At 35.9% G+C, this 13610-nt stretch overlaps 1 protein-coding gene across 4 annotated transcripts; it reads right to left on the bottom strand.

Annotated features, from left to right (window-relative positions):
• Positions 1–162: 162 nt before the first annotated feature.
• dcun1d5 (DCN1, defective in cullin neddylation 1, domain containing 5 (S. cerevisiae)) lies at positions 163–9128 on the bottom strand. 4 transcript variants are annotated; one of them, XM_041233201.1, is made up of 11 exons: positions 9018–9128; positions 7884–7937; positions 6978–7023; positions 6774–6885; positions 6073–6164; positions 5718–5788; positions 4650–4741; positions 4158–4266; positions 3652–3756; positions 2403–2505; positions 163–524 (listed from the first exon to the last, which is right to left on the bottom strand). In XM_041233201.1, exons 4-11 carry the CDS (start codon positions 6845–6847, stop codon positions 469–471), a joined length of 702 nt encoding a protein of 233 aa, XP_041089135.1. In that variant the 5' UTR covers positions 6848–6885; positions 6978–7023; positions 7884–7937; positions 9018–9128; the 3' UTR covers positions 163–468. The 4 variants fall into 4 exon arrangements, with proteins under 4 accessions (XP_041089135.1, XP_041089136.1, XP_041089137.1 ...); XM_041233202.1 differs by having other exon boundaries at positions 7908–7937; XM_041233203.1 differs by lacking the exon at positions 7884–7937.
• Between the last annotated feature and the right edge of the window lie 4482 nt (positions 9129–13610).

Here is a 13610-nt window from a genome sequence, read left to right as displayed (position 1 = left end):
TCCATTACATTATAATGTACAAAACTGTTAGTAAATTGATGGGGCAATTATGGTATATTAGAGTTCTCTCAGCTGACTAGGGCTCCCCAACTCCTGTCACACATAAAACACAGTCTGGTTGTGCACCTACCTTCTCAGGATGTAAATGGAGATATATTCTGGTACTTTAACATACTTTATTATTGTTTTGAAAACATATATTAGAAACAGGGTAAGACCAAAAACAAAAAACAATAACAAAAAAACATTCCCAGTTGATCGTACAACATTGGATATGTACTAAATGCCATGACAAATGTAAAACATAACAATTCCCCTTTTTAAATTAACACTGCAACAGTCTCTTTTGACAATTAAACCCATGGTTTATGGATTCTCAGCTGTCCTTGCAATTTGTGTGAGTGGTACAGAAACAAAATGTCCAAACTAGTGCTTTTCTTCTTTCTCCCCCCCTCCACCCCCTCCTGGTTATAATGCCAGTCGTGCCTTCTGCCACTCCACAAATTCATCTAACAGAACAGGCCCTGAAATAAAAAAAAAAAAAAAAAAAAAAAAAGTAAACTTCTGGCACTAACACTGTGTAACAGTTCCAGTAGTTAAGGCCATTGCACACCAGAGCCTTCTTGTTATCCACATTTAACAAATGTTCAATCACTATGTAACACAATTTTTGTTCCTGGGTAGCAAGTGTTATTTCCTAATTACTTATGCCTCAAAAAAGTATAGAAAATGGCTATTATTCTCCACAAACTTTGCTTTTGTGACCAGGACAGTGATATTTTGAAATTGACCTATTTCCAATGAGAAAACGGTCTTTTCGTTCACATAAAGTCAGAAAAAAACAACATATGAATCCAAATTAACATGTATTTATACTAAAGTGACAACAAAAGATTTAGAAGTGAGTAGTTTTTCAGGATTTACAATTATACTGTAAATCACTTTCACGAATCAGCCCCAAATGTAGTCTCCCATCATGTTCTCGTTATACTGTTTTTGGTAGCGGCGTTCAAAGTCCAGTATATCCTGGTGGAAGCGCTCGCCTTGCCTCCGAGTACGCTCCCATGTTCTCCTTGAATTTATCAAGATGAGCATCAAGGATATGGACTTTGAGGGACATCCTACAGCCCATTGTGCCGTAGTTCTTCACCAGAGTCTCAACCAGCTCCACATAGTTTTCGGCCTTGTGATTGCCGAGGAAGCCCCGAACCACTGCGACAAAGCTGTTCCAAGCCACTTTCTCCTTACTAGTGAGCTTCTTGGGGAATTCATTGCACTCCAGGATCTTCTTTATCTGTGGTCCACCAAAGACACCGCCTTTGACCTTTGCCTCAGACAGCTTAGGGAAGAAGTCTTGAAGGTACTTGAAGGCTGCCGACTCCTTATCTAGAGATCTGACAAATTGTTTCATAAGGCCCAATTTGATCTGCAGTGGTGGCATCAGCACCTTCCGGGGGTTAACCAGTGGCTCCCACTTGACGCTGTTCCTCCCCACAGAGAACTCGGTCCGCTGTGGCCAGTCCCGCCTGTGGTAGTGCGCCTTGGTGTCCCTGCTGTCCCAAAGGCAAATATAGCAGGGAAACTTGATAAACTCGCCTTGGAGACCCATCAGGAATGCCACCATTGCAGTCTCTTGATGCCATCTCAGAAAAATGCAGATATGTATCCACTTAGGCAGCTGGAGCTAAACTGAACTGGTGGGCTTAAGGCCCCTGTATTTATACTACTATTTATATTACTGGAAAGTTCTAGAAGTTACTCAGCACTGAATCTATCTGGAATGTTCTGGAAAATAGGTACATTTCAAAATATCACTGTCCTGGTCACAAAAGCAAAGTTTGTGGGGAATAATAGCCATTTTCTATACTTTTGAGGCATAAGCAATTAGGAAATAACACTTACTACCCAGGAACCAAAAAAAAAAAAAAAAAAAAAGTGTTACACTGTGTTATTATTGTACGTTGCACACCCAGTCCATAACTGTCACACAAAACAGGAATCCAGAGTTTAGATCCAATCCGATTTTTTATTATAGGGTCATTCTACATCAAATGGATCAACTGTCCCCCACACAGTCTCAGATTCTTCTGATACAGCATATAAATGTACCTGGAAGTGTTATAGTTAGAATCACAAAATATTAGCTTATTTTGTGACTGTGATATTGCATACACAGTTTTTACTGTTATTAGAAAACCTGGAAAAACAAACAAAGGCGATGACCGCAGTGATTTAATAATAGAGGTGTGTATCATACTACAGAATGACTTGTCTAAATGATCTCCATTTAAATAGACTACCAGGGCATAGCATGTATGATATATATTATAGTTACTGCAGCTCAACGCAAACAATGAACAAAATGTGGTATTCCTGTTTTTATAATGTACACATTTACTTACATGCACCATCTTCATCATAGTTACTAAGATCCGCATGGACTGTCCTGCTGAATTCTAAGACATTGTACCACTGATCCTTGTTCATAACTTTATATTTGGATTGCTGCAAAATAAAAACAAGATAAACAATGAGCCCCTTTTATCAAAAGAGCTCCTTACATAATTACTGCCAATCAGGTGTACCAACTACCAATATCACTTAAAGAAAGTATTACAATAAATGTGAACACACAGACCATAGTGTTCTCCGAATATCCAATCAGCAGTTAAACAGTTATTATAGATGGGCTAGTACTGAAACGGCAAGTGAAGCTGGTAGAAGTGCTAGAACAATTTGAATGGTGTCATAAGTGCGATTATATATATACACATACACACACATATACAATATATATATACACACACACACACACACACATACCGAGCATCAAAAGAAGCATCACTTATATTTGAGCATCAAAAGAAACATATCACTTATATTTGTATAAAATTAATTAGATATGATTGAGAAATGAAAATTTTTGTTTTAGAGCAGGTGCAGTGACTTTTTATTGTGCTGATTAACAATTGACATCACAAAGATATCCTGCAAAATAATCTGCCGATCTTGGGCAGGTGTCGTGACTCTTGGTCTCCCAGTTCATGGCCTGTCACTGACAGAGTGTGTCTGGTTATACCGTCTCGCCCGGTTTGAAATCGCTGGCTGTGAGCACCCAAGACGGACAGCCACAGTACGCACAAAGGTGCTGCTCTTGACAGATGTAGCACATTGGGTTTTTTCTGTGATTTTCTTAATTGCTAACAATTCATCAGCTGAAATCACTCCATATCCAGTGTCCAATCAACTGTCCCACTAATTAGGTGATTAAGTGAATATGCTTCAGTCATAGTCACTCAAGCGTGTCTTGGTCAAGGATAAATGATCGCGTTATTAAAAAGAAACCAAAAACACTGTCAATGTTCATCATTTATATACCTTGTTTTCCCCCCGAAAATAAATGTGTTATAATAGTGATAAGTTTCTTTTGAGATATATATATATATATATATATATATATATATATATATATATATATATATATATATATATATTTTTTTTTTTTTTTTTTTAAAGGGATGTTTCTCAGTCACCCAGAGTTTTACCCATTAATTTTTTCTTCATGGTTCATGTATAACAGGATCAAAGTGTGAAACAAGCAAAATGTACAATCAACTAACAGCCAAGTGAAAAAAGAACACTAGTACAAACCTCCAAAAACTGATGAAACACTGAGAAGAGAGGCCATGTTCTTCCTAGAAGTAAAGCTAACATAGACTTTGCAGTGTCGATATCAAGGCTACGTTGGTCTTTATCCTATAGATATGTGAGTGAACAGGAATATAGCAAAGTGAACAGGTGCAACACATAGAAAAAAAAACTGCTTCAAGAGAAATAACTTCATTTCTTTCATTAACCTTTTCTTTAATGCTTTGCAAAATGTGGTTTCTAAGTTTGCAAAATGTTTTGAACCGCCACCACCCGTCCCCACTAATCTCTAGCTTTAAGCCACATTCAATACGAACTGCAGGAATCCTTTACCCAAATGAACCAATTCCCTCATTCCAAAAAAGCATGGGAGACTGTGACCTTCACAGCCAAGACTGCTGAACCGGGACAGCTTCACATGACTTGGCATGAAGAAAGTAAAAAGAAACAAAGACCCTTGCACTGTATTCATAAACACATATTCAAATGGACAAAAGAGGAGAACTTACCCTAGCAAAATCAAAGGCATATCTGTAGATATTCTTGAATGCTGTAGTATCATTAAGTTGGGATCGCAAATAATCAAGCTTGCTCTGTAACCTTTCTGTACAGTCACATCTAGGAAATACATTGAATAAGCTCAATTCTGGAACAGCTGAACACGTTAACAGTTTATAGTCTTATACTTAACATAAAGTGCAACTTATGTTTAGGTTTTTCTCCAGAAAAAGCTTTATTAACAGTAATCCCCTGTAATGGAAGGTAGTGTACTGGTAAGTATGTAAAATGCAACACTTTAAGCCTGTATGCATTTCCTCCAGTATGTGCAGGCTTTTGCTTATTCCTGATGCCCTCTAGTGGCATAAATAAAAATTACAACCCACACCATATACTGCACTTTGAATGTTTTGTTTGTTTTTTTAAACACAGGTATACATTCATGAATTGCAATATAGAATGACAAGCATAAAAAGGAGACATTTAAAAAAAAAAGTTCTTACTGTAGTAAGGTCATTCCCTTTATCCATTCTTCCTTTGTGAAAAAGCCCATATTTGGAGCTTCCAACTTCCAGGCTAAGACTAACATGATAATCTGGAAAAACATGTGAATAAATACAAAGTTCAAAAAACATTAACAGTGAAAACTGATGGGCCTAGCACTGTATTCTGCATAGTCTCCCAGCTGCCTGATGTCTGGACAGTAAATTAAATCTATCTCCCTCTGAGTAATTTCACACACACTACCCTCATAAGCTCATGTTCTTTGTTGACATCAAAATGAAGAACAAGTCCTGAGCTTGCAATGCAGTAAAATCTGGAAATTGCCATCTCTTGGGTCATAGCATAAGGGGAATGGCATCTCTGACAGAATGGTTTCCAAACTTGTATAAAGCAGTATGGATATGTGAAAAAAGTTTCACAAAAGGTTAAGCTGTTTATGATCCTGGTCCACTGCATTAAAGCTAAACACACATTTCCAGGTTCCACACCAATGTCTTCACAGAATAATGGTTGAAAAACATTAAAGTTTCTGAAATACGCTGGTAGTTAAAACAAATGTGGCCACCGGGTGCCAAACTCATATTGGACAACACCAAAAAAAAAATGTTATAAGGCACAGAGAATCATGGACGGCAGAATGGCAAAATGTGTGGTTGGTATCATTAATCTAAGTAACAAAAACACTGTACATTTTTACTGGAGAACAACTGTAATGGAACTTGGTAGAGACAATAGTAGTATATCGCTGTGCAAAAGAGAGTAGTGCAGTCTCCATCGTGCAGAAACATAAATCACATGACCTCAATGTAGTAGCCATATTAGGTCAAAGTGAAGGGTAGTGTTTCATGACATTCCATAACACTGAAAATGAGTTTGGCATCTGAAATATTTGAGACATCAGCTGTTGAAGTGGCAGCTTTACAAAGATATACAATCTCTTTACAGGGATGCTTCATTTACAAATACCATAAACCAAGCTGTATGCAAAGTAGATTCAAACAAATCAGTTGTACAGAACTAATGACAGAAAGTTTAGCTGCTTGTCTACTGCATAAAGCTAAACTCACATTTTCAGGTTCCACACCAATGTCTTCACAGAACTTTTCCATGCCTTCTGGACCCAAAACTTCATCAGGACCTTTGAAAAGAAGAAATAAGCTTCACATCCACATCTAATGGGCTAATGATACAATAAACGTGAATATTCAAAAAAAGGTCTGTGTTGAAACAAAAATATGTAGTAGACTAAAGGGCCCCCAATGATTTGTTTGAAATGATGTCAAATGTCAATATTATATCTGGTTCAGACAAGTCTAGTGTCACTTGGTTATTTCCAGACAGCACAGTGTAGGAGACTGCTTTTACTTCTCATGAAAGGTCGTGGAATTCCGTGGTAGTTAAGGGGTAGAATAACACACATACCTGCATATTCATAATACCAAGACGTGCACTTCTTGCTTGAAAAATGGTCTTCCGTATTTATCAATCTACCTGGTGCTTGTGATCTGCAGAAGCTACATGAGGAAATGAGTGTTAAGAATCCTTCTGAGGAACTCAGAGATATACATACCACAGTACTCAGCAGACAGACTATACTTGAACACCTTTACCGAATTTGAAAAAAACATTAAAAAAATAATACTGCTAAATTGATACCTTAAATTCCAAAACAAAGTGTAATTTGAAAACAATTTGTAGTTGCTAGGATTTCTTAAGAGTAATCATATTTATCATGCGATGTTTCAGAGTTAACCAATGTAATTTGCTTTTAATTTGCCAAATGTACACAGGAATCCAATTTTAACTTCCTTATCCTGATCTGCAGTATTTCCTAAACAAATGTCAGTAACTGTTTGGGACTTTTAAGAGTTAATCTTTCCTAAAAAGTCAATCAGCCACATGGCTTATAGATAATTTTTTAATGTTTAATATTAACTGTCAACTTTTAATGTCCCATTTGCATTAATTGTGGACGAACTTGGCTAAGACCAGGTTAGATCATTTATGATTAGTGCGAACTTGGGTCAATGAAGCCAGTGTTAAGCGTGACAGACATTTACAAGAATACCTCACAAGAGGTCAATAGATAGGAACTCGTTCACAATCTTGAAGATCCGAGATACCTTGTAATCTTGCATTTCCTAATGCCAGCATCTTCTGGCCCCCCTGAAGACTTTCTTTTCTTTTTCACAGGCATTGTGTGAACACTAGAAGAGCTGCTTGGCTGGGGGCTTCCTATGGTTAAATTAACAATAAATATTATAACAAAAACAAAACCGTGCTCAAATTATAGTGATCAAAGAATGACATAACAAAAGTGGATGTACCTATGTTTTTTTGATCACCTTGTCCATTCAAATCTTCTACTATATTCTAAAACAAAAAAAAATTATATAAGAACAGTAGTTATTTCCTGTTTACTGTAAAACAGATAACACAATTGTAGAAACATCTTTGGCACAGTGACAGAATAGAATAAACATTCTTTATTGCAGTATTACCATAATGTGCAATGGCAATGCAAAATGTCAAATTCTGACATCGTGACTCAAGCAATACCTTCATAGGTACACTATATCTCCCAACTGCTGTGGATATTTTTCCACAAGAGGAATTAACCCAATACAGGAATACAGTATTCAAACAATTTATTATATACTGTTAAATACAGATGTTTTTATTTTAATAGCGAGAAGGACACAGATCTATTTACTTTTTCATGCTCTGTAGAATTGGGATTTACGTTGCCTGTAAATTGTTGTAGCAGCCACCCAATATTTTGTTTTTCTGTAACTGAAGTAGAGCAGAGTTTATGTTGTATTAAATTGTGTAGGTAGGAAGCATTCAAGCCAGAATCCAAATAAGGCCCCCTATAGTGTCTGGGTAAGGAGAGAGAGATGTTCTCGTTTTCCATGTGGACACTGGAATTTTGATTATACTGTTGGAAACTCAAATACAGGGTTTTGCATCTAGACAAGGGTATCCCAGAGGAAAAAAAAGCCTTTTTTCAGCCGATACTTAGTTTTACATTGCATTTTAAAAGTACACAAATTGTGTGGGCGCGCACATATTTTATATATATGTTTGATTTGTAAACCACTAGCTCTAAATTTCCATTAACTTGGCTCTCGAACAAAAAGGTTGCCGACCCAGTTTTTTTTTTATTTTATTTTTTTAATTGTGATGCTATCCTGGAGGTACATCTTCCTTGACTAAAAATGCAGAGTACTTACTAGCCTGTCAAATGTTTGAGATACCTGTTGAATTTCTGCCAGCTCCTTGCTCCTCTGCAAAACACACAAGTCCATTAGAATACAAAATTAAATACATTCAGCCCTAACCATCATTTGCAAACAAGTAAGTTCAATTTTGTATAGTACATTTTTTGAACGCAATAAAGACATGCTTATCAGAAACTAGCTTAATCTTGGCCTTGACTCATGAATTTTATACGAAATAAATAACCCTGCCTACTACAGTGCTTCGTCCCCTTAGCTTCCCAGTCTATATCCATCTCCCTAACCTCAATTAGAAGAATCTCCCGAAAAACACGATTAACCTGGTGGAACGGGGGGTTTTGTTGTCCATGTGTTATGTATCTTCTATAAACTTAAACATTTTCGTTATCTGTACTTTTAGTTTTTTTAAGCTTGCACACAAACTGCGTCACCGCTTGTTGAAAAAAAAAAAAAAACTGCTGCAAAAATGCGAAACCGGGTGAGCTGGAGCGCTGTCCCACTTATGTAACTTATGCACCTTCCTGACGTAAATTAAAACGATTTGTGCCATAATCAAAACTAAAGGTTTCAATAAAAATCCACAGAATGATTGCACCCCTTCGCTGTTTTTCTTTGCGTTAACCTCAATTTGTATTGTTATATGATTATTCATTTGTTACGGTTAACGTTATATTTCTGTACGACTGGTTAAATAAAATACGTGTCATCTTTTTTGAAAAACAAAATTAACAGACTGTAAGTCCAACACACACATCATGATATGTTGACAAATATATAAACTATTTTTAAAGAGAACAATAAGGTTGTTTTGTGTTCATAAGAATGCATTCACATTTATCCATAATGTTCGCCCCTCCCTATCTTTATTCAAACAACTTTTGCCATTAATATTAGATCGGCCTAACGTTTCTTATGCAAACATCTTTATTTGTTTTTGATTACACGTTCCCTTCAGGAATGAAACATTACAATTTGCTGCCAGCGTTCACTCGGTAAATGTAGCCTGATTTCATGGACACCATCACTAACTGGGTTAGACTAGCTATGACTAAAGAAACAAGGCAAATTCCTTATATTTGACTACACGATGTTCCGGATGGTTAAAGTAAAGGGTTTTATTTTTCAAACCTGTAATTCTGGCACTTTGTCGTCCTTTTGCACAAAAACCAACTCAATTCTCCAGCCAACAGCAAACACAAACGAGCTGCACTTTCTCACACCGGCACTGTAACTCCTTCCTTCCGGGGCAACAGCACATTCTCGGAACACACGACATCTCACCATTAAGGGGGGAACTGAACTACATCGAGAAATTAAAATTACGACCGAGGTTGTTATGCAAAACTGTACAGTTTTAACAATGGAATTAGATTTTTTTTTTTCAAATTTTTAGACAAACAATTTTCAAATATGTGACTTTGTTGTTCTTTCAAAACAATGATATTTTCTTAATTCACCCCTTCGGCTATGAAAGTGAATAGTCACGTTAATAAAAGTGCAGTGGTTTGTGCAGAGTACATGCCACCCGTATTCCCCACTCATCATAAATGGGACCTTTTCAAAATCAAAAACTAGGTTTCTCAACTTTATTAATTAATCTAAATAAATGATAAACGAATGGACAAGTAATATACAGTTCGGTTCTGCAACCATTCTGGGCACAGTAACCCTTGCTAAATTGCATAGCAGTATCGTACTATTTGATTTGTGACAAAACTATGTCAATATCATTCACCATGTCAAGTTTAGTTAGGGAATAGTTAAGACGGAGTGAAGAGACACGCATGATGTAGTTTTTTATTATTATTATTATTATTTTATTTCTATATTGTGCTCGTTCCGTTATACATGTGTGCACTGACAGATAACTGAGAGGATATTTGAGTGTAGACTGCAAGAGATGCTTCAACAAATAATAGACAGTAGTCTGTTTGAAATAATTCTCAGTGTTTTGGAGGTTTGTTGCTCATACAATGACATTTTAAAAATCTTTGCAGTCTAGCTAACTGCTACGTTGGTAATTGTTATTAGAAATACGAATCACAACGTGTTTTGCCTCGATTTACCACCTTGCCAGAATTTGCGCGGCAGTTTCGAAAAAGTGACGTGTGGGATTAGCATAAAAAGCGGGATCAACAAAGTGCTGCTTCAGACGCGGGTACATCACAAAAACAACACCACCACAAAAAATAAAATAAAAAAAATGATTCACGCTTTCGAAACCCTGGCCCAACTTGCACAGTAAACGCTACTTGTATTTATCAACGTTTTGTTCTGTTGTGGTCCAAATTTTCTGTTATGTTAATAACCGTAAACCAAAATGGTGTCTTTTTTCTTTGTGCAACGCCCCCATTTCACATTTATTTAGCTTAAATTTGACAGATGATCAGATAAAAAAAACTAAAAAAACTGTAAAATATATGTCTTTTGACACTTTGTTTATTGTGAAGCAACATGAAATACACAGGAGGAAAAATGTGTGTGTGCCATCCTTTTATAGTTAATTCAGTGGGACAAAGTAAGGCCTTTGCAACCTATTATTCTGGAATCTTAGTTTTAAGTACAATTTTAAAATATAACATAATTGTAGATCATTATACCTTTGTTAGACTTTTAATTTTTGTATTTACTGAACTTCAATATATTAGTAATGTACTTTAGCTTAGGTATTGCATTTATTTATATCGACGCATATGATTGATTAACCTATTAAGTTTGGCCTGCTGTCATAGCAATAACAGAAATAAAGTAAAAATAAAAGTCTCACACAACACCTGATTTTTGTCTCCATATCATTATAAGGGCCAGATCCAGTACAGAGTTGAGAAGGGCTGAGGTATTTTTGAAAAGAGAAAGAGTTTGGCTTTATTATACTTGACACAAATGTAGAATTGCAAATGTCTATATTTGTCTTTATTTTTCATACACTATACTGTACTTAGGAAAAACGAGCAGTGCGGCCACCAGAGGCTTGATGTATCCCAAATACTGCTGGACAGAGGCAATGTGGGCACAGCATTCCACTGTCCTGGCTCCAGATCTGCACAGCATCAAGTATGTCTGTGATGGCTTTGAATCCTGGATAGGAGTTGCACACCCAACAGGACATTGTTGTCACAGAAGTTCATAGTAGTCCATGCTCCTCAGTGTACAATCCATCTGTTTCGATTGGGAAACACCAAGGGCGATGTCCCGCAACCACTCATCCATCATTCTTGGAGTCTGACGAGCTATAAGCTATAATTTTAAGATGCAGATCATCGTTCAATAGTACAATCTCTAGCGAGAACATCTTGTGCAGAACTGGTTTTCAAAGGAGGGCCCTGGTAGCCCAGTAACCCAGATAAGGGGTATTTTTTGTTTTGTCGTTACTTATTTTAAAGGTGTGATAACAAAAGCTTTAAAATCAAATGTATTACCTCTTACATATTTTTGTTAGCCTGAGTGAAACTGACGTAGGAAGTACAATTTTGCCAATAAGGGCAGAGTGGGTGTATTTGTTAATTTGATTAATTCTATCCCTGTTTATCTTAAAGGAATGAGTATCTTATCTTAGAGGAAAGGTTTTACAAGGCTGGTGATCTTAAAATATGCATAACAAATATATTTTGAAACGTGAAAAATATTAAAATAATTAAAAAGGTGAAAAACTAAACATTATATATATATATATATATATATATATATATATATATATATATATATATATATATATAAATATCCATGGAAAATAACTTGGGGGAGGGGGGGTCAACTTTGATGCTACAAAGACAATTGCTTAAAAAAAGAAGATTGACATATTTCAGAAAATTCTTTACATGACATTTTTATTTTGCCAGAAAATAAATTAAACAACTTAAAAAATAAATTCAAAAACAATGCAGTACATCAAAATATTTCAGCTGGAACTGCCACACAGAAATGAATACCAATCAATGAAATTGTATAGCATTTTCACCTTGTTATATAGTGGCACACATTCAACTGGTAAATATCAGAAAAGATCACATCTAGGATTTCAAGTTTGCTCACCACTCCAGGCTACAAATACTGTAAAGTGGTCCATACCCTAGATAAAGTTTGTTGTGATGACACAGTAACTATTACCAAAAAAATGAAAAATGTGCCCGCACCTTATAAGATTACGTGGATAATAAAAACAAGGGGTTCAATAAATCCATTCTCATACAGTCTATCATTTGTATTTTAAAACTATTGCTACCAGTAAGAACCAATGTTCTTAACAACGATGCAAGTGAGGATTTAGAAAAAAATAAAAATTCTGTGGAAATGTACAAAGTATACTAGGAGTGTTGTACCTTTAGCTACTCTGGAGTTTAAGAAAGTCCAACAGCAAGTGTTAAAAAAACAGGATCAAAACCAAAAGGACAATGTCTACAAACGGCATCTAAAACTGAAATATTTACTATGGAAGCTGTACCGTTAATGGAACTACCGTAGGTTATTTTGCAGAAATGAACTTGTCTATTACCACATTCATTATTTTTTCTGTGTATGGAATCCTGTGTAATGCTGCTAATAGTATGAATGCGAGAGCCACCTTTATACAAGGTCAATCTTCTGTATGCTGCTATACTGCCAACACACTGAAGACTGAAGTTGTTTCACGGGCGGGCATACATTCCATACACATGCAAAGAATAAGAATGTGACATTACACAAGTTAATTTACTCAAATCTACCCCATTGCAGTTGAAGGTGAAACGCCCATAGGAAATATTTATTTTTTGTCTGGCATAATTCCCATCTTTATACCCTGGTCCTTTCAGGATTAATTTCAACTGTATAAAAACTAACTTATGAAGCAGTAATTGAAATGATCCCTCCTCCACCTAAGTTGTTTCTTACTCGTTATAGAGACTGGTCGAATAGTTTTATTCATCTCAGAAACTTTTGTACCTTTGTACTCATTTCAAAATGGGCCCTGGTGCAAAACCCCCGTTTTTTGTTTTTGTTTTTACTTCTATAGCTCTGTTACAAGAATCCGAAAATCTATGTTTTCTAAACTGCTGTCAACCGTATTCTAAATAATATTAAAAAAAAAAACATGATTCAGAATCCCCTTTTAAAGCACTGTATCAAAAACTATAGAATAAAACTACAGTGGTATTCAGCCTGTTGAGAAAAATCTGATTCTAGTGCCAATGCTCAGTGCAGCAGCACCCAGATTGGAATATAAATTGCATTCCTTTATTGAACGTGGAATTATTTTAAACAGTATCGCAGGATCGTGCACTTCTTTGTGTGTCAAGCAAACTACAGTAATTGCTGTAAACCAAAGGCCCCGTGTTCTCCAAGCCCACACGACAGGTTAACTGCAATGTCTACACAAGTTAATAAATGGGTGAGACTTCCATTTAGGGGCTGCATGTTTTACTGCAGAAGCCTGCATCCACACCTTTACAAAAAAAAAGTTTTAATGGCCCACAAATATTAGCTATTAAAAAAGGATGGTGACATAATACAGTGTGTCATTATTGATCTTCAGATATTTTTGTTAAGGAATTAAAAACCCAATACAATGAACACAGAAATATGTAAGTACATGACTAACAAAAGTACTAATTGTAATCCCCATATTGAAGTATTTTATAGCCCAATGTGTGCAGTTATTTCTGTATTAGGCAGCCAGAAGTATACATCCACTAAGGTTAAAGTAAATGCAACCCCCCTTTACGATCAATAGTAGGCTTAAAGTTA

The sequence above is a fragment of the Polyodon spathula genome, chromosome 30 (assembly GCF_017654505.1).
Source record: "Polyodon spathula isolate WHYD16114869_AA chromosome 30, ASM1765450v1, whole genome shotgun sequence".
In the NCBI taxonomy this organism is placed as follows: domain Eukaryota; kingdom Metazoa; phylum Chordata; class Actinopteri; order Acipenseriformes; family Polyodontidae; genus Polyodon; species Polyodon spathula.
Note: the sequence above shows the minus strand (reverse complement) of the source record. Positions and strands in the feature narration are given on the sequence as shown.